This window comes from Plecotus auritus (assembly GCF_963455305.1).
Source record: "Plecotus auritus genome assembly, chromosome: 2".
Lineage (NCBI taxonomy): Eukaryota > Metazoa > Chordata > Mammalia > Chiroptera > Vespertilionidae > Plecotus > Plecotus auritus.
Genome location: NC_137771.1, coordinates 139,731,022 through 139,753,479, shown reverse-complemented (window position 1 = coordinate 139,753,479; position 22,458 = coordinate 139,731,022). Strand labels below are relative to the sequence as shown.

Sequence of the window (22,458 nt, the reverse complement as noted above, 5' to 3'; positions counted from 1 at the left end):
TTTTGCTACCCATCTCACTGAAATGAAAAGTATTAGAATTCTCATTAAATTTTGATGCAATATAGATAACTGAGATTACTAAGTCTTCTAAAGTTATCTGATTTTTTAAAAATATATTTTTATTGATTTCAGAGAGGAAGGAAGAGGGAGAGAGAGATAGAAACATCCATGATGAGAGAGAATCATGGAGGATCGACTGCCTGCTGCAAGTCTCCCACTGTGGATCGAGCCCACAACCCGGGCATGTGCCCTTGACTGGAATCAAACCTGGAAACTTTCAGTTCGTAGGCTGATGCTCTATCCACTGAGCCAAAGGGCTAAAGTTATCTGATTTTTGAATGTGGCTTTACTTTGTAAAGCTACATAAGGCATATTCATACTGATCCAAAGAGGGTAAGAAATAAATCCAGGGTTGACACTATTTATTTTGGTTCAAGCTTAAAATATGAAGGCCGCTGATTAGATATTTACTTATTGTTTTTTTTTAATTCATGTGTAAATAACTCGTGACATATATTACTTATAAAAAATAATTGTCTTTTTGTATTACAACAGTTTTTGGTGTGCAGAGTTTTTAGTCCTTAAGATCTACAGAACAAAGGCTCATATTATTTATTATTTATGTTCTTGGACTGGAGTTATTCTGCACAGGCGTATTTTACGACTTAGCTTTTAACCACTTAGTTACATTTTGTGTTTCCTTTTAAATCCTGCAAATGAAATTAGGTAAGACAAAGCTGTATCTGAATATTCTGGCACCAACTTGGTAGAATCACAGAGCTAAAAATGCAAATAAATTAGTGTGGGTATTTAGGAAATGACTTTGCCTGGTGCATGGTGAAGGGCAAAAGTGGGAGCAGGGATGCCTGTTCCAAGGCACTAGCTACAGTGACTTAACTAAAACGGGTCAGGGGCAGAGGTGATCCAACAAGTTTGGGATATTTTTAAAATATAACTGATGGAATTTGTTCTTGGCTTAGTTAAGGGGAAGTGGGTGAGAGGACTCAAGATGATGCCCAGGTTTTGGCTTGAGCAACTGGTGATAAGTGATAGCATTTACAGCAATTTTAAGGTTGGGGGAAGAACAGGTTTCAGAATAAGAAATTATCAAGTGTTCTAAACTGGATGTACTTAGGTGCTCAAGAGACCTCCAAGAAGAGGTGTGGAATAAATAGTTGGATATACAAATCTGTGGCTCAGGGGAGGGGTACAGGCTGGAGATATAAATTTGGGAATTACCAGCATATAAGCTGTATTTAAAGCAATGGCACTAGATTAAATCACATAAGATGTATCTAAAGAACACAAAAGAAGAGGGTCCAGAAAAAAATTATTGTGTAAAATAAGGTTTCTTTCTCCTATTACTAACACATAATGTCATTATCTTCTAAAAATTAAATAGGTTTTAATTGGACATACAGTAATGTGACAAAAGACAGAACATTCTCATACAATAAAAAATCCCAATTGGTATTTACATTTTGTATTTTATATCCAATTTATTCATCTTCATAACAGAAACTTAAATAAAAAATCTAATAATCAAGAATAAATCATTTGATTTTCTCAAATTTGCCAAATCAGTTTATGTGGTAATTGTGTCCCTAAAATGAATTTGGGGGCTTGAGAATTGGATTGGCTTTATACAAGATAACTTAATTAGATAAAAATCTAAATTTTCTCTAATATGGTGTAAAACAACATATTGAGTACTATTATGTTAGAATTTTATATACCATCTATTTAAATGTATGAATATAAGAATGTTCATATGCATAGATGCATTCATGCATATATAAAAAATGCTAACCTGTTTAACATAAAATTTTATAAGGGGAAAGACTGAAAAATTATTCAGGGACAAAGAATGCTCACCAGTAATACTATGGTTCTATTAGAATGAAGTAAAGTAAATCAGTAGTTTGGTGCAAAAAATAAAACATATGCCATGATTATACTTTGAAATTCACATTATGAGGAACCAAAGAGAGAGAATTTATTTTTTGTTTGCTTGCCTTTCTCAACAACAAAAATTCTTTGATGTTTTAAATTTGCAGAGCTAAATGCTCCCATCATATCCATACCAAATAAAACCCTAGGCCTTTTCAGATGATCTGCAACCTTTAGTATACAGCTGCACTTATGCTTCCTTCCAGGCTTTCCTTCAAATGTCATATCACATAGTGCTATATCGTAGGTCACATTCTACATCACTTAACTGCTAAAACATTTATTTAGTTTTTAAAATGTTTCTATTTTAGATAACAGTGGTTCTCATGGTGTTATCCAAGCATTTCTGGGTGTCCCCAAGAACATTTCAGGGTGCCTGTAAGACTGAACTATTTTCATAATAATACTTAATAAAATATTATAGCATTTCTCACTCTCAACATCTCATATATATACAGTGGAATTTGACAAAGGTTACAGGATGCATAATTATATTGTATAATTGAAAGTGTCAATGTATGGAGTTTCTGCCTAAATCAGAAGTGAGAAATGAAGAGAAATGACTGGAAGTGAAAATTAAAAATAATCTGATTTCCTATCCAATATCTTTATGGAAAAGGAAGAACACAAAAAAGATGTACATTACTGTGTTAGCTGGGACTCTTTCCTTTTGAGCATACTATTAAAGACATCAGGAAGGGAAACGTGATAATGCTTAAGACAATACTAACAGCAGCATTGGGAAAAGTCTGATTAAGTTGTTTTAAGATTTAAGGCTAAGCATTTTTTCAACATCTCAGATGCTCCTTCCAGTTTAAGAATTTATAAATATATAATTAATTTATATAATTTTTATTTCATTCTTCTACCCTGCCTGTCTATCACAGAGATGTTTTTAGAATGAGAGCAGCAGACACTGTACATTCATTCTGTGGCATTGAACCAAATGCCACTCATGATTCTTTAGTGTAATTACACTCTACCTGAAGCTGAACAAGAACATGTGTCCGAGAGCAAATTAAAGCTGATATATTGTTAGAGGCAAAAATGACAAAACATCATGAGAAGGAAGGTAGGGAATCTTTGGAAAAGACAATTATGCTGGGAATAATATAAGGCAGTGGAAAAAGAGGAAGAACAAATATGAGATGGATAGATTCCATAAAGGAAACAATAGACATGAGTCTACAAGAGCTGAGTAGGGCTGTTGAGGACAGGATACTTTAGGCATCACTCATTCATAGGGTCACCAGGAATGCGTCAACTTAAAGGTAGGTAACACACACAAGCAATACATTTCAGTGGACCAATCAGGAAAGGTTTAATGCATTGGAGCACCAAATACTAATTTCTGAATTAGACTGATGATAGGTTAAAAGTGGTAAGTGAGACTAAAGTAACCTGACTGGTAAAGATGATTTCAAAAGGGAACTCCAGTGCACTGTGTGTAATAGCAATGTTTCTGCAGTATGTACAAATTTCCTAAAGACATCTTAGTATGGCAATTCTCATTGAGTTGTTTCAGTGTGTTAGTTTAAAAATCAAAATAGCAGTTTTATTACTTTATAGCCATACCTTGTACTTTAGAGTAAATTATAAAATTATTGTACCAAACAAGACTTATTATGGAAGACTAAATCAAGCAAGTCAAAATTATTCTCAAAGTGCAGATGTAAACTATAGCTTCTCAGAAGGAATCTAGAACCTCCAAGGATATTTTGAGGAGTTTCAAAAAACTAAAAGGGTGAACACTGAGTAACTCTAAACAGCTATTCATTGGTAGTGAATGAGCCCAGTTGTTCTGTGCAGTTTTTTTTTTTTAAATATATTTTATTGATATTTTACAGAGAGGAAGGGAGAGGGATAGAGAGCAAGAAACATCAATGAGAGAGAAACATCGATCAGCTGCCTCCTGCACACCTCCCACTGGGGATGTGCCCGCAACCAAGGTACATGCCCTTGACCGGAATCGAACCCGGGACCCTTCAGTCCGCAGGCCGACGCTCTATCCACTGAGCCAAACCGGTTTTGGCTGTGCAGTTTTTTAAGAATCTTTAAGAATGAAACATAAATGCAAAGAGCCTGTTGCACTTTTATGTCACAAATGCTAAAGAAGAATTTTGACACAGGAACACCTACTGAGGTTGAAGAAGTAGACTTCTGGAACTCTTGGTACTAAGAAAGTAACGTTCAGTGTAAATTAAGTCCTGAAAGTTAACCTAACATTCTCCAGGAAGCAGATGATCTTGATTTGTATGGGTCTTTCAAGTTCCTACAAGAGAAATCATTCCTTCAAGTATCCTAGAAATCAAGACTGCTATCAAGAACAAGTGTCCTCTCACGTAACGATGAAATAAAGCATAGGATTGGAACCTGGCTGAATCACCAGAAATTGAATATTTCAAATAAAGGCCTTTTTGTCAAATACTTTTTATTAAAACTGGAAATATTTCTTAGATAAGGTGATTGCTATAACAGCAAGGATAATGCCAGCAAGAATTGCATTTTTTATGGAGTATGTTAAACACTCATATAATAGCAGAAGTTTATGAAGGAAATCTTTGGGATACAGAGTTACATGAGTAAAATAAAAAGAAAAAACCTTGGAGACAATAAATATATTATCATCTCTTGTACATGTTGTTTTCCGGGATGATAATTAGTCATACAAATGATGCTTTTCTGCAGAATGCTCACTGACTAATTTTCCTGGACTCCTGAGAAGGAACACTAAAAACCACAATCGAGATATTTACCCTTGTTTTGCAATTCCATCAAGTTTTAAGAGCTGTGTAGTCATAATTACTCTTCTCAAGCAATTCAACTAGCTGCTAGATATACAACTATCTTTTATTTCTTACTCTTAACTTAATGAACTGTATTCCTAAGAATAACATTTTTATGCAGAGAACATTTTTTAAAATACTTAAAAATACTTAAATTGAACAAAGTGAATCCACTACAGAGTCTAATTGAAAATGGAAAATGCAAACATTAATGTGATGTATAAAGTCTTTAGGAATGTTCCAGCCTTAAATCAACACATCTAGGAACATCTCCAGAATATTGTGTTTTATATTTCTGTGGCCCTATTACTACAGCTTTATTTATAGATGAAACTCCGTCTGGCATATTGGATATTTCTCAGAGTGTGATATTGATGCTATGTGACAATCTTGGTAGTGGTTAATGAAATTGTCAAGGTTGAAGATTTAGAAAAAAAAATGAATTGGTTCTTTTAATCAGGAATAAACTTTTAGAATTAAACAATAAGTTGACTTAAAAAAACAACAACTGTTAATTCTTTTGACTGGTGAGAATATGGAGGAACAGGTTCCTTTATATTATATTTTGCTACTAGGAGTAACAATCAGTAACAAACTATATGCAAAACAATTGAGTGACTCATATATCAAAATCCTCACATAGTTACACACTCAGTTATTTTAATTCTAAAAGAATTTCATATCAGGATGTATCACAGTATTGTTAAAAATATCCAGACTTTGAAATTCTCCAATTAATAGTGGATTGGATAACTAAATTATGTACATGAAAAAATGGAATACTATACCCTATGTAATGATATACTGAAAAGGAATATTTGTTATCTGAAAATTTCTATATTTTACATGTTTAAAAAGGCAGATTACAAAACAACATTAAATTAATATGTAAAAATACTGAGTTTATTGATAAGAGGAAATAATGTTATATATCAGTATACATATAGTGTTCCAAAAATGTGTATACACTTTAAAAGCTAGTAACACACTTAATTTTAATTCCTTTTTAGGTTTAAGTGATTGGAAATAATGGGTGAAGCCAGGCTAATTTTTGAACAAAGAAAACTTATCCTAAAGTGCCACTAGACTTTTTTTTAATGGCGATACTAGAAGATAAAGTTTTCAGTACAAAACCAACAACAGTCAATGAATTGAAGGTCCACAAATATCAAACAAAATGATTCTTGATGTTTGCGATTTCATTGCTTCACATTATTAGCAGTGACTGGACCAGAATGGCCATCAATTTGAAAACAGGCATTGACAAAAAAAAGTATTAATTTCTGCAGATTCTCTTAAATTTTGAAATTGAACTGTATGTCAATAAACATTGACTCTATAATCATTCAAATTGTGTATACAGTTTTTGGGACACCCTGTATATAAAACATGATACCATTTTTATAAGTAAAGCATAGTTGGTAATTTATAAAATACTAAAACTGGGGTTAGTAAAATTAGTTAATGGTTATTATATCTTTACTTTAAAAATATTCTGCCATGAAAGAAAATGTTCCCCAATAAATAGTATTTTAAAGAAATCTGCCAATAAATGTATGGTGAAATAATCAAATGCATTTTGATCAAAAAGACACAAATTAAAACCATTAAGTACAACTGATCACAACTAATAAGTAAATACTAAACATTATAAAGTCTAGTATTATCAGCAGTCTGGTTAAATATCTTTTGAAAAACAGTACAGAGGAGGGAATAATGGCGGCGGAATAGACAGATGTGTTCCGAGCCTTGTCCCGGAGCAGAAAGAAAGAACAGCTGAGGGTCGCGCAAGGAGTGTTTGTTGGCTGGTTGGGAGACAGCTGAATTCCAGAAGGAGGTGGGGGACTGCTGAACGGGGTTCCCCTGACCTGGCAGCACGAACTGCGGCTGGGTCCCCTCCCAGAGCTGCGGGCTTGGACGCAGAGTCTGCGCCATCTTGATCCGGAAAGTGGAGCTTATCTGAAGCCTGAGAATCCACAACTGCGGCACCCACGGAACAGCTGCGAGCCCCAGAACAACGCTCCCCAACTGGCGCAAGCACACGGGTTCAGAGAAGCTCTACACTCCACCACGGAAAGGTCAGATTTCGCCTGAGATAAGGTGAGGTCTCTGGTCCCGGCGGGAGAGAGGAACGCGCGTTTTGCGGGAACTGGAGGACCAGGGAAGTCTGTGCCTAGAAAAATCCATGGCTGTAGGGGCTGGCGTGATCTGTGACTGTGGAAAGGGGTCCTCAGAGCTGCTAAGAGAAGGGCACTCTAAAAAGCAACCCATTTTGATCTGAAGTGCAGGGACACCCTAAGAATTTCAGGCAGTCCAGACTTACGCGCAGCCCGTGCACTCCCTGGGTGCCTGGGCTTACTCGCAGTCCCGGAGTTCGCACACTTGGGCTTTTTCCTCTTCAAATCCTTGCTTCTGATTACTAAGCCCAATACATAGGATCACCCAGTTGGGGACACCCTGGGAGACTGCAGGGGAAGGTTGTTTTTCTGGAACCTGGGGATCGGAGCGGGGAGTGACCATCAGAGAGTCAGCTCTGAGGCAGACCACTCCCACAGGCCCGTGGCGAGTGCCACAGGGAAAGAAGGCTCTAACACTGCCTAGAGAGGCCATAGATAGACCCGGAAGTCAATCCAGAAACACTGCCACCCAGGGGCTGAATCACAAATTGACTCTTGTGTAATCAAAAATAAAGGAATACGAGAAATTAAGACACACCGCCTGCTTAAAATCAGGACTGGCTTACAACACCGAAGAGCAGTGGATCGCAGGGAACTGCAATACTGTCTGGACTGAGAAACAGGTGTGCCAAACAGAAAAACAGAGAAAGTGAATGACCTTCACTACTCCACATTTTATTTTTACCTTTTATTTTTTTTATTTTTTTTATTTTTTTTAATTTTTATTTTTTGCATCTTTTAATCAAGAAACTTTTTTTTCTTTTTTTATCACTTGATTTTACCTTTTTAATGATTACATTTTTATTTTCAATCCGTATTATTACTACTGCTATTTTATCTTTTTTTTTTTTTTTTTTAAAGTGTCATTTTATTTTCTCTTCATTTTATTTTGGGATTAGGGTTCTACATTCTATTTTTTATCTTTCATTTAGCATCGTTTTACTCTATCTCAACTCTACCTTTATGCCATCACTCTCTTCCTAACCTCCCCCTTTTCAGTGTCCTGTTTGTCGTACCCTTTTACTGCTTTAGATTTTCCCTATTCTTTCTGTTTACCTCTTGTTAAAATTTCACCCTACTTACATATCTAATCTCCAATCCCCTGCTCCAAGTCCACATACACCTCTCCCTGCGCTGTCTGAGTTATCCATAAACTTATCCTTATCTCTGTCCTTTTGTTGTTGTTTGCTTGAATGTAGATTATATCCAATTTTTATGCTTTTTTTGTGAGATTGTTTTGCTTATTCTTCTTTTGTTTATTTTTTTGTTTGTTTTGTGCTTCAGCTTTCCCTTGCCTCACTCCATATTAGTTGGTGTTGTAGTTTGTACTAATCCCCAGGCACTTGTTGCTGGCATTTGCTGGGATTAGTGATTGTTCTATTGGAGTTTTATCCCCAATATATATAGTCTGTTCCCCTTTCTCTCTTAGTCAATTTCTTGTCTCTCTTACTTTTTTTTTTCTCTTTACTTTCCCTTTTCCCAATTTCATTTTCACACTCCTTTTTTCTTTTTTTCTTTCTTTCTTTCTTTTTTCCTCTTCTTCTTTCTCTCCTATCACCTAATTTGCCTTTCTCTGGTGGTCACCTTTATTGGAGGTTATTAATATCGTGAATACATTCCTGTTCAGTGCCTTGTGAGTTGTACCTGGTAGTGCTGTATTTTGTGCCTTTAAATCAACCCAGGAGAGAGAGAACTACATAACCAGACACCCAGAGAAGAGAGACCATGGGGAGACAAAGAAGCAGCCCGCATATGAAAGAAAAGCAGGCATCACCAGAAAAGGAAGTAAACGAAATGGAGGCAAGCAACCTTCCAGAAAAAGAATTCAGAGAAATGGTCATAAGGTGGCTGAAAAGAATGGAAGACAAATTCGACAATATGAGCAAGAACCAAGAGGAAATGAAGAAGAACCAAGAAGAAATGAAAAATGACATCGCTGCTGTAAAGAACTCAATAGAAAGCATCAAGAGTAGACTAGAAGAAGCAGAGGACCACATCAGTGAGCTAGAAGACAAGATGGAAAAAAATACACAAGAAAAGCAACTTCTAGAAAAAAAAAATTAAAAGGCAGGAGGAGAGTCTAAGGGAACTTTGGGACAACACGAAACAAAACAACATCCGCATAATAGGGGTTCCAGAAGGAAAGGAAGCTGAGCAAGGAATAGAAAACCTCTTTGAAGAAATAATGACAGAAAATTTCCCAGATATAGGGAAGAAAAAACCCACACAAATCCAAGAAGCTCACAGAGTCCCAAGCAAAATGAACCCCAAAAGACCGACGCCAAGGCACATTATAATTAAATTGGCAAACACCAACGACAAAGTAAGAATCTTAAAAGCAGCAAGAGAGAGACAGAAAGTTACATACAAAGGAACCCCCATCAGACTAGCAACTGATTTCTCAACAGAAACTCATCAGGCCAGAAGGGAATGAAATGAAATATACAAAGTCATGCAAAGGAAGGGGCTGAATCCAAGAATACTGTACCCAGCAAGGCTGTCAATCAAAATTGAAGGTGAAATCAGGAGCTTCACAGACAAAAAAGGACTAAGGGAATTTATTACCACCAAACCAGCAATGCAAGAAATCCTAAAGGGTCTACTGTAAAAAAAAAAAAAAAAAGAAAGAAAGAAAGAAAGAAACAGGAAGCGAAGAAGTAACACAGGGGTAAAGAATAGGAATGGCGACAAATAAGTACCTATCAATAATAACTTTAAATGTAAATGGATTAAATGCCCCAATCAAAAGACATAGGGTAACAGATTGGATAAGAAAACACGACCCATATATCTGCTGTCTACAAGAAACCCACCTCAGAAAAAAAGACGCACACAGACTGAGGGTGAAGGGATGGAAAAAGGTTTTCCAGGCAAATGGAACTGAAAAAAAAGCTGGGGTAGCAATACTTATTTCTGACAAATTAGATCTCAAACTGAAGGACATAACAAGAGATAAGGAAGGCCATTTCATAATACTAAAGGGAGCAATCCAACAAGAAGAAATAACTCTGGTAAACATATATGCACCCAATACAGGAGCACCCAAATACATAAAAAAACTCCTGGAGGATATCAAGGGAGACATTGACAGCAATACAATCATAGTAGGAGACTTTAATACCCCACTATTACCATTGGACAAATCCTCTAAACAAAACATCAGCAAAGAAACATCAATCCTAAATGACTCACTAGACCAGATGGAATTAATTGACATCTTCAGAACATTTCACCCCAAAGCCACAGAATATACATTCTTTCAAGAGCACATGGGTCATTTTCAAAGATAGACCATATGTTGGGACATAGGCAAAGTCTCTTCAAATTCAAGAAGATAGAAATCATATCAAGCATCTTCTCAGACCACAGTGGCATAAAACTGGAAATCAACTACAATAAAAACAACCCAAAGAAATCAAACACATGGAGACTAAACAGCATGCTATTAAACCATGACTGGGTTACCAGAGAGATCAAAGAAGAAATAAAAAACATCATGACAACAAATGACAATGAAAACACTACAATCCAAAATCTATGGGACACAGCGAAAGCAGTCTTGAGAGGGAAGTTCATAGCTCTACAAGCCTACTTCAAAAAACAAGAAACAGGGGTAATAAATTACCTAGCCCAACAACTCAAAGAGTTAGAAAAAGAGCAACAAGAAAAGCCCAGTGTAAGCAGAAGGAAGGAAATAATAAAGATCAGAGCACAGATAAACGACATAGAGACCAAAGAAACAATACAAAAGATCAACAAAACCAAGAGCTGGTTCTTTGAAAGGATAAACAAGATTGATGAACCTCTAGCCAGGATCACCAAGAAGCAAAGGGAGAGGACCCAAATAAACAAGATCAGAAATGAAAGAGGTGAAATAACAACAGATCCCGCCGAAATAAAAAGGATTGTTAAAAAATACTACGAACAACTCTATTTCAACAAACTGGACAACCTGGAGGAAATGGACATATTCCTAGAAAAATATAACCTTCCAAAACTCAATCAGGAAGAATCTAAACAGCTCAACATGCCAGTAACTATGGAAGAAATTGAAGCAGTCATCAAAGAGCTTCCGGCAAACAAAAGCCCGGGGCCAGACGGCTTCACAGGAGAGTTCTACCAAACATTCAAGGAAGAACTAAAACCTATCCTCCTCAGACTATTTCAAAAAATTCAAGAGGAAGGAACACTTACAAGCTCCTTCTATGAAGCCAGCATCACCCTAATACCAAAACCAGATAAAGACAACACAATGAAAGAGAATTACAGGCCAATATCCCTCATGAATGTAGATGCCAAAATCCTCAACAAAATTCTAGCAAATAGGATCCAGCAGTACATCAGAAAGATCATACACCATGACCAAGTAGGGTTTATCCCAGGAATGCAAGGATGGTTCAATATCTGCAAATCAATAAATGTGATACATCACATAAACAAATTGAGAGATAAAAATCACATAGTCATATCAATTGATGCAGAAAAAGCATTTGACAAAATCCAACACCCTTTCTTGATAAAAACTCTCAACAAGGTGGGAATAGAAGGATCATACCTCAACATCATAAAAGCTATATATGATAAACCCACAGCTAACATCATACTCAATGGGCAAAAACTAAAACCATTTCCCCTAAGAACAGGAACAAGACAGGGATGCCCACTCTCACCACTCCTGTTTGACATAGTACTGGAAGTATTAGCCACTGCAATTAGACAAGAAGAAGAAATAAAAGGCATCAAAATTGGAAAAGAAGAAGTAAAGCTGTCCTTATTTGCAGATGACATGATATTGTACATAAAAAACCCGAAAGACTCCATCAAAAAACTAACAGACTTAATAAATGAATTCGGCAATGTAGCAGGATACAAAATTAACACCAAGAAATCTATGGCATTTCTATACACCAACAATGAACTTACAGAAAGAGAGACTAAAAAAGCAATCCCATTTTCCATCGCACCAAAAAAATTAAGATACTTAGGAATAAACCTAACCAAGGAGGTAAAAGACCTATATGCGGAAAACTACAGGACACTGAAAAAAGAGATAGAGGAAGATGTAAACAGATGGAAGAACATACCATGTTCATGGATTGGTAGAATCAACATCATTAAAATGTCCATACTACCCAAAGCAATCTATAGATTCAATGCACTCCCCATTAATAACCAACGGCGTATTTCACAGACCTAGAAAGAACTCTCCAAAAATTCATCTGGAATAAAAAAAGACCCTGAATAGCCACAGCAATCCTGAGAAAGAAGAATAAAGTAGGAGGGATCTCAATACCAGATTTCAAGCTGTATTACAAAGCCACTGTACTCAAAACAGCCTGGTACTGGCACAAGAACAGACATATAGATCAATGGAATAGAATAGAGAATCCAGATATCGACCCAAACCAATATGCGCAATTAATATTTGACAAAGGAGGCATGAGCATACAATGGAGTCAAGACAGTCTCTTCACTAAATGGTGTTGGGAAAATTGGACAGATACATGCAAAAAAATGAAACTAGATCACCAACTTACACCATACACAAAAATAAACTCAAAATGGATACAGGACTTAAATATAAGACGGGAAACCATAAAAATACTAGAGGAATCCACAGGCAGCAAAATCTCAGACATATGCCAAAAGAACTTTTTCAGCGATACTGCCCATAAGGCAATGGAAGCCAAAGAGAAAAATAAACAAATGGGACTACATCAAAATAAAAAGGTTTTGCACAGCAAAAGAAACCATCAACAAAACAACAAGAAACCCCACTGTATGGGAGAACATATTTGCAAATGGTATCACTGATAAAGGTTTAATCTCCAACATCTACAGGCAGCTTATACAACTTAATAAAAGGAAGATAAATGATCTAATAAAAAAATGGGCAATGGACCTAAATAGAATCTTTTCGAAAGAAGACAGAAGGAAGGCCAAGAGACACATGAAAACATGCTCAAAGTCACTAATTATCCGAGAGATGCAAATCAAAACGACAATGCAATACCATCTCACACCTGTCAGAATGGCTATCATCAACAAATCAACAAAAGACAAGTGCTGGCGAGGATGTGGAGAAAAAGGAACCCTCTTGCACTGCTGGTGGGAATGCAGACTGGTGCAGCCACTGTGGAGAACAGTATGGAGTTTCCTCAAAAAACTGAAAATGGAACTCCCATTTGACCCAGTAATCCCACTCCTAGGAATATATCCTAAGAAACCAGAAACACCAATCAGAAAGGATATATGCACCCCTATGTTCATAGCAGCACAATTTACAATAGCTAAGATTTGGAAACAGCCTAGGTGCCCATCAGCAGATGACTGGATCAGAAAACTATGGTACATCTACACAATGGAATACTATGCTGCCGTAAAAAAGAAGGAATTACTACCATTTGTAGGCACTTGGATGGAATTAGAGAACATTATGCTAAGTGAAATAAGCCAGTCAATGAAAGAAAAATACCACATGATCCCACTCATTTGGGGATAATGAAAAACATTATAAACTGATGAACAAAAAGATAGTTACAGAGGCAGTAAAGCATCAAACAGACTGTCAAATTACAGTGGTAAGGTTAGCGAGAGGTGGGGGAAATAAGAGATCAACTGAAGGACTTATATGCATGTATATAAGAGTAACCAACGGATGCAAAACATTGGAGGGTGAGGGCATGTATGGGAGTGCGGTGGGGGTGGGGGGCAATGGTAAGATATGTACACATATAATACCTTAATAAAAATTTGAAAAAAAAAAAAAAACCAACAACAAAAGCTAAAACCCAAACTAAACAAGCAAAACAACAACAACAAAAAAAAAAAAAGAAAAACAGTACAGACTCTGATACAAAAAATTCAATTATAGGAATATTTTTCAGGTAAATTACTAGACTCATACAATTATGAATGCAGATGAATTATTTACACATTTGTATAATATATTTAAAAAGTATATGTAATAATAACTTGTCATCTTATTAGGGGATGGTTAAATATTGTACAACTAGAAAATAGAATACATCAAACTATTACACATGAAAAATATAAATATTATTTATTTATAGTAGCCATGTTCAAGAAGTATATTGCTAACAATAGAATTATAATCTTAAATTGAAAAATAAGCTAGTGTTATTATGAATAATCCCATTATATATATACTAGAGGCCTGGGGGGATCCTTCAGCCCAGATTGCTAGAGGGCGCAAGCCAGGCCAAAGGACCCCACCGGTGCACGATAGGGACTGGGGAGGGACGTGGGACATTGGCCAGCTGGGGAGGGACTGCGGGAAGGCTCCAAGACATGTCCAGCCCATTTCTCTTAAGTCCCGATTGGCTGGACCCCAGCAGCAAGCTAACCTACCAGTTGGAGCATCTGCCCCCTGGTGGTCAGTACACTTCATAGTGAGTGGTTGAGTGGCCATAGCAGATCATTAGCATATTATGTTTTGATTGGTTGAATGGATGACCAGACACTTAGCATATTAGGCTTTTATTAGGCTTTTATTAGAGGCCGAGTGCACTAAATTCGTGCACGGTGGGGGGTGTCCCTCAGCCCAGCCTGCACCCTCTCCAATCTGGGACCCCTCGAGGGATGTCCGACTGCCCGTTTAAGCCTGATCCCATGGCAGTCAGACATCCCTCTTACAATCCAGGACTGCTGGCTCCCACAGCTCACCTGCCTGCCTTCCTGATTGCCCCTAACTGTTTCTGCCTGCCAGCCTGATCACCCCCTAACCACTCCCCTGCCAGCCTGATTGATGCCTAACTGCTCCCCTGCCAGCCTGTTTGCCTCTAACTGCCCTCCCTTGCAGGCCTGGTCACCCCCAACTGCCCTCCCTTGCAGGCCTGGTCCCTTTCAACTGCCCTCCCCTGCTGGCCTGATTGCCCACAACTGCCCTCCCTTGCAGGCCATCTTGTGGCGGCCATCTTGTGTCCACATGGGGGCAGCCATCTTTGACCACATAGGGGCAGCAATCTTGTGTGTTGGAGTGATGGTCAATTTGCACATTACTCTTTTATTAGATAGGATAGAGGCCTGGTGCACGGGTGGGGGCCAGCTGGTTTGCCCTGAAGGGTGTCCTGGATCATGGTGGGGTTCCCTTGGGGCATGTGGCAGCCTGGGCGAGGGGCCTGTGGTGGTTTGCAGGCCGGCCATGCCCCCTGGTGACCCAAGTGGAGGCCCTGGTATCTGGGATTTATTTATCTTCTATAATTGAAACTTTATAGCCTTAAGTGGAGGCCAAGCAGGCCAGGACTGCGGGAGCTTGGCTTCCTCCATCGCCAGGGGCAACCCAAGCCTCCTGCTCTCTCCAGCTCCGTGCCTGCCACCATTTTTGTTGGGATTTATTTATCTTCTATAATTGAAATTTTGTAGCCTTGAGTGGAGGCCTGGGCGGCCCGCTAGGGTGTGCAGAAAGCTTGGCTTCCTCCATTGCCGGGGAAACCCAAGCCTCTTGCTCGCTCGCTCTGTGGCCACAGATATCTTGATTGGGTTAATTTGCATACTCGTTCCTGATTGGCTGGTGGGCATGGCTTGTGGGTGAAGCAGAGTGGTGGTTAATTTGCATATTACTCTTTTATTAGATAGGAAATATATATATATATATATATATATATATATATGCAGGATAAATCTGGAAGAATTGACTTACAAAACTACAAATGTTCTTTGCAGGTGGCACAACTATGGATAACTTTTCTCTTTATTGCTTTGTTTTGAAATTTTTATAATATTAACATGTGTTTCCTATATAAATATTACTTTTAAAATGCTTTAAAACTATAGATATTGGTTGGGGTACTAAGAATTTATACAGTCTACTTAAAAATGCCTCAAATATAAATATAAAAAATAAAAACACAGACTTCAAGCATATGAGAATCTTGCTGCCCTTTTGAGGGTAACATTAAATCAATGTAGAGGATTTCAGATTTAAAATCATTAGCATCCTCATGAACAGCGATATCTAGTTTCCCATACAAGTAACAATATTATAATGTTAAAGGATAAGTTTCCTTTTGGGGCAGATGTAAATGACTAAGCATTGACATGATTTCTATCTTTGTGAGTCAACATAATACAAGGTGGAAAAGAAAGATAAAAGAGGGGAGGAAAGAGTTACTCACTCTTGTTGTATAAGCAGCTTCTGGGTCATCTTCTAGAACACGTGAAAGTCCAAAATCAGAAACCTTACACACCAAATTACTGTTGATCAAGATGTTCCGAGCAGCAAGGTCTCGGTGAACATAGCCCATGTCGGAGAGGTACTTCATGCCAGATGCTATCCCCCGAAGCATCCCCACTAGCTGGATGACTGTGAACTGGGCATCGTGTTTCTGGGAAGTATTTCAAATGTACAATTAAGATGTGTTGTTGTGTTGTGTCTCTTAAAGATATATTTTGGTTAAAATCTCACATATGGAATTGTAATAATACTGACTATACATTTTAGTTCTAATCACTCCAGCCTAACAAGATATGTAAATAAATGTATACAAGGCTAAAACAAAATAGCATAAGTGCTATTACTAAATACTTTGTAACAAGAAGTACCTTAATATTCTTTAAGTTCAAACCTGAACTATCATGTTTATGTGATATACTAACACCTTAGAAATGTTCAGTTCAGGAACAAGAATGTAATATGTATCTTGTGGCCATTTTAGTTTTATTTATTCACTGGAGGCCCCGGTGCATGAATTCGTGCACAGGTGGGGTCTGGCCGGCCTGCCCTGATCAGGGAAAATTGAGATGGGTTGGACAGTTGGCCATGCCCCCTGGTCAAAGTCCTGATAGAACTCCCAGTCGAGGGGACAATTTGCATATTAACCTTTTATTATATAGGATTTGTTTGACTGTTCATTCTTCTTTCTAGTTTTCTGGATATTTAGTGAATTGTTTCAAATAAAGTGGATGTTATATTTTTAATTACTGTATATAATTATTTCAAAATTAGTAAAAAGTATTTACTAAATATGTGTTTTTCTACCCAACCTTGAATTATAGGTTATAAAATAGAAAGTAATAGGACATAATGTTGGAGTTCTGGATTTAGAAAAAGCTTCTAATCTTCTTGGATTAAAGTAGAAATATATAGTTTAGACCAGTGGTTGCCAACTGGTGGTTCGCAGACCAGTGGTGGTCTGTGAGGTCCGAAAGGTTGGTGACTGCTGGTTTAAACTATAGATAAATAAATGAATAGATAGATACACACATATGAATGTAGTACACAAATACATACATACATAAGTATAAAATTCTATGTCTAGTTATATCTACACAAACAATAATATTTTAAAAGAATATTTTTATGATTTTAATTACCTAATTTGAACAATTGCTTGTTTTTGAAATATGTTTGTGAAAATAATTTCTAATAAATTTATATTTGGCTCATGGACATTAATAATGCAATTTCTCATTTATATAAAATTTAGAGTTTTCCTCCATAGTAATGAAATGTACTGTTTGTCTGTCTATTTATCTATCATCTATCTATATCTATCTACCTATCTATCTATCTATCTATCTATCTATCTATCTATCATCTATCTATCTATCATCTATCTACCATCTGTCTCTCTATTTCCTGCTGAAAGTTCCTTTTAGGATGAGACAATTTTTTATTTTATCCCTTGCAGTGACTGGTGATTGACAGTGTTAAATTTTTTATGTTTTAAACATTATATTTGTTCCAAAATAATATCTCTGAATTGAGAATACTTTGGCATTATAGAACATGCCTATTTTCTGGGTGGACAGAACTATGTGAGAGATAGATGATCTGCTATCTTATAGCAGTCTAAGGTTATTTTAGATAAAAAAGGTTATATGTCTTAAGTCAATATTATTTATGTCTTACTTTAGGATTATTTTTAATTTTTATTTAAACCAATGTAATTTTGGCAGTACTAAAAAGCTGAAGAAGTCTCAACAAATTTGTTTAAAAAATATAAACCATTAACATTTGGATGCTTCAAGATAAAGATTCAAATTTATAGCCTTCCCTTTGCTATTCAGTCTCTGCAAATTTCAGTTTTATTTTGAACTTTGATTATCTAATTGGCACTGTATCAGAGGTTGTCTCCAACATTTTCAGTAATTCATTCCATATTTATGTATGTATGTATGTACATAAATAGAAAGAGATATACATCTGTATATAAAAATCTTCTACTTACACGTAAGAAACTGTCCAAGGAACCATTCTCCATGTATTCTGTGACAATCATAACTGGTTTACCTAGATATATTGTAAATGAAATATATAATCATTATTAGAGTTCAACAAATATGCAATGAACATATATAACACACTTTGATACACTTGATAAATTAAAAAAGTAAAAGTTTTCCCTGCCTTCCCAATTTTGCAATTAAAAAATTAAATTTAAATAGAAAATATTTTTTAAAAATTAAGGTCATAACTTATACTACCTAAATTGGCTTATTTGGCATGGATTTTCATGAACCCAAAATATGACCCTTTCTTCACTTTAATTGCATCTTAGCTGATAGAAAAAATCAAGTGTTTCTGCCTTCAAGCTCAAGATATAGCCAAGAATTCCACAATCATTTATACTTTCTACAAGTATAGAACTATGTGCTAGATATTCTCTTGTGCTAGTTAGTCAGAAACAATTAAATCAAAGACCCTGCCTTCATGGATTCAACATGTGAATTGCACAAAACAATTAAGACTAATAATTATAATATTTTTATCTGTATACATTTAACACATTAAAGATTATAAAATCCATGCTATGTTTAAAAGGAAAATAAAATTAAAATTGCTGTTGGCAGTAACATGTAACAACCATTTTGGAATATGTGGCTTTAAATGCTATTAAATCTTTTAACAAGCATATAGATTCATTTAAATAGCCCTTTATAAAATGTACAAGATTGTGGTCTGATTATTTTATATGTTCTAACTTATTATTTATCATTTCCATTTACACATACGAAAACGAAGATATAAAGAAGATAATGAAATTACTTTACACTACACAGTGAATACGTTACAAAGCCAAAAACTGCAGCCTGAATATACTAGGTTGTTACTTTTGGAAATTCATCCTGAGAAAAACATTTAAGGTATATAAAAAAGCATTAAACACAAAGGCGTTAAATATACTAATATATAGATCTACAAATGAACAAATGTTCAACTATTGGTAATGATTTAGACAATTGTGGGTTACAATTCTATGATTATTCTGAATTAAAATGATTGAAGACTAGCACTTTAAACAATTGCTACATAATAATGTTAGGTGAACAAAGCTGAAAACATATAACTCTGCATGCATCATGACAACTATGAAAATAAATAATATCAAACAAACATTTGAAATACAAAAAGATATATAAAATGGATATTTCTGATATATAGGAAACATTAGTAAGTTTTTTTTCATATTTAGAATCGTGTAGAATGACATTAGTACTTGGCATAATTACTTCACTTCATCTTCACATCATCCTTATGCTTTAGTAATATGTATTATTCCCATTTTGTTTCCTTAGCAGAAAGCATCACGGATTTAGGAAACTAGCTGAGGTCACACAGTTAGTACTGCAGCAGATCCCCAACATGGTTGTCTCTGATTCAAAGCTCACATATACAGTATTACCACACTGTAATTCTCTTTATTTACGGTTGCTATGATATTGTTTAGTTATAAACCCATCATGTTACAGAGGAAGAAAAATCGCCCCTCTTCCAGGTCTAGAAGGTTTGAGTTAAGACTGAGTACTGATGGAAGACTTGGAGCAAATAATAGATTTTTCACAAACATCAAAGCATACTTAAGTGAAGAGCACATATAGCTTTTCCTCTTAAGATCCTTCTATATCTTAGAGCTTAGATTTCTTCCCTTTCATAGGTGAAAACTCTTAATTCATGCTGCTTGCAAATTATGGATTAGTACTGTGAAGATTATAATTCCTGCATTTGGTACTTGAATGTATCCCAAGCTGTATATTTTGTTTATTGAGGTAATAAAAATTATTTAAATTTTATGAAATTTCTCAAATAATTTTATATATGTAACAACCAATTGATACATTAATCTATTTTCTACTAACAGAGTAATTTAGTTATATATTTTGAGTAACACATTATATATGTAGTCTGGTGATGTCTGAAAAGTCAATTTAGCCCAAACTTTAAGTCTCCAGAACTTGCTTCTTCAAAATTATAATTGAGCTTTGATTTTAAGATATTAAAGAAAAAAAAGGGAAGATTCAACATTTCCTTGTAAACTTCTACCTCTCCTGAATTGGTAAATGAAATGCCTGAAGACTGATCCCAGAGACCAGACCTGAATGGATGGATGAATGGATGAATTTCTGCATATGTATATTCTCCATAAATTAGTATACATTTTTGTGTTCATTTTTTTAACAGAATTCTAGGAAGAATACTATCTAGCAAAATTCAATGCATACCTAGAATGTAGTCATAGATATTTTGCCTCTTACAGCCAACTCTCAGTTACAGTGGCCAGTTATTGTGTTTGCATACTGCACTACCCAGACCTTTGCCTCCCTCTTCCTTCTGGATCCCAGCTTTATGAACATTTCGTTTTTAGTTGACATGTCTAGTAGAATGTTTGGCAAGGGAAATGAAAATGAAAGTAGCTGAAAATTCAAACCAGTCAATTAAGCCAAAGCCTCATGACCATTCAGAAATTGGATCAGGCTGAATTTAGCTCTATAATTTAGGTATTTATAAACACATCAGTTAAAATGGGCAAGCCTAAAAATGTGCTTTACATTAAGTTCAAAGATTCAGCAAGCCGAAATGTACAAAGAGTAAACAAATATAAATATTCTATATTGGAAAGTGGTATCTTTACCTAGGTTCCCTTGTGATTTTGATTATGATGAATGGGGTTAAAGAAAAAGAGATGAAATAATGATGAGAACTAGTTCTAATAATATGAAATGTGGTTGGAAATCATAAATTACCAGCTCATCTGCACACAATGCAATGTATTTCTACTCAAGTTTGCATACTCTTTCATGTGTATTTTGATTTAAAAGTGACATCATCATCAAGAACCTTTATCATTTACTGCCTTCAGAGATACTAAAACAAGTCTAAGTATGCATAGTGAACTCAAATTATTGCTAGGTGTCTGGCTGAAATAAAATGTTATCAAAAATAAGCAAAACAAAATTTTCAGGAGAATTATGCTTTTGTTCTTAAACTTATTTATGAGTGCACATGAAATCCTGTTTTTTTCATAATTAAAAGCTTAAGGGAAGCATATCAGCATGTTATAATCAGTTCATTTTCCCAATTCTCCCTAGTGGCTCAGAGATATTACTAATCATTGAGCCACTGTTTGAGGACAGAAGAAACATGTTTCAGAATGTCAGGGAACTTCAGGTTCAGCACTATTTATTTCACCTCAACGTTCCTAATCACCTTTTTATAAAAAGAAGAATCGGATATATGTGAGATATAGCAATACATAGAAATGTTTATTGTAATTATCAAACAAATGTTACTTTAATATATTTTATGCAAACATAAAAATTACCAAAGACTCCAATATCACAAATTTTGAAATTTAATTCATTTCCAAAAGAAATGCTATTAACTCCTATTAACAGTAAATGTGTCTTACATATGCAATTCTTTTTTCAAAAGTCTTAAACACTATCTATTATGAGATTATATTTTTTGCCTTATTATCCCACATTCAATATTATTATCATGTAATCAGAATCAGGGTGGAAGCAAAGAGCAGAAGCAAGAGAAAGAAAACTGAAGAAAATTGACAAAATATGTGTCACTATTTCCAGGAAGGAAGTCTTAAATCACCTTTGACTAGAAACAAAAGGTTTTGATATAGATTTTCACATACTATACCTAACTGATTGATGGAAATATTGTAATGCACTGAATTACAGTATTTTTTTACTGTGAGTTTCCCATTAAATCATGTAAAATACGGACAATCTTTTCAAAATTCCATTTTAATCAAGACATTATTCATGTTAAGAATAACCTCTGTTATATCCACTGGTTTATGAGTTAATGAGTGCAGGGGCCAACTCCATTTTGACTTCAGTTCAATATTTAGTACTTGACAGAGTGCTATTTACAATTGATTATATCACGTTTGTCATTTAAGGCTGGTTAAATATAACCTCTGTCTTCAAAATTAAGCTAAAAAATGGTTTCTCCAAATTTTCTTCAACCAATCATACTCTATCAATGTTAACACACCAAATGTTTTACACTCAGCTGACCTTAAAAGTTTTAAATGTATTGATGCTAATTTAAAACAAAATTTAATATCTTTAAAGACAGGAACAATATTCCTGCTCTCTGTTAATCCATTCACAGCTGATTTGCTTGATAAGTATAATGACAATTAGTGAATATAGTAATATGAATGTGCTGAGTTTGATATTGCAAGAACAGCTTAGTGTTTTTTTTTCTTTTTAAGCTTCTACCTTTTATGTTTCTTCTCAAATAGTAAAATTAATAACAGGTATAATAATGAATTGAAGTG

The 22,458-nt window shown here is 35.4% G+C and overlaps 1 protein-coding gene across 1 annotated transcript in view; it reads right to left on the bottom strand.

Annotated features, from left to right (window-relative positions):
- EPHA3 (EPH receptor A3) overlaps positions 1 to 22,458 on the bottom strand; it is a 381,007-nt gene that overhangs the window by 39,753 nt on the left and 318,796 nt on the right. Inside the window, exons 12-13 of the mRNA XM_080655998.1 lie at positions 18,106 to 18,167; positions 16,051 to 16,260 (exon numbers count right to left, since the gene is read on the bottom strand). Of these exons, the coding sequence (XP_080512124.1) occupies positions 16,051 to 16,260; positions 18,106 to 18,167 (272 nt within the window). The remainder of the gene's footprint in view (positions 1 to 16,050; positions 16,261 to 18,105; positions 18,168 to 22,458) is intronic.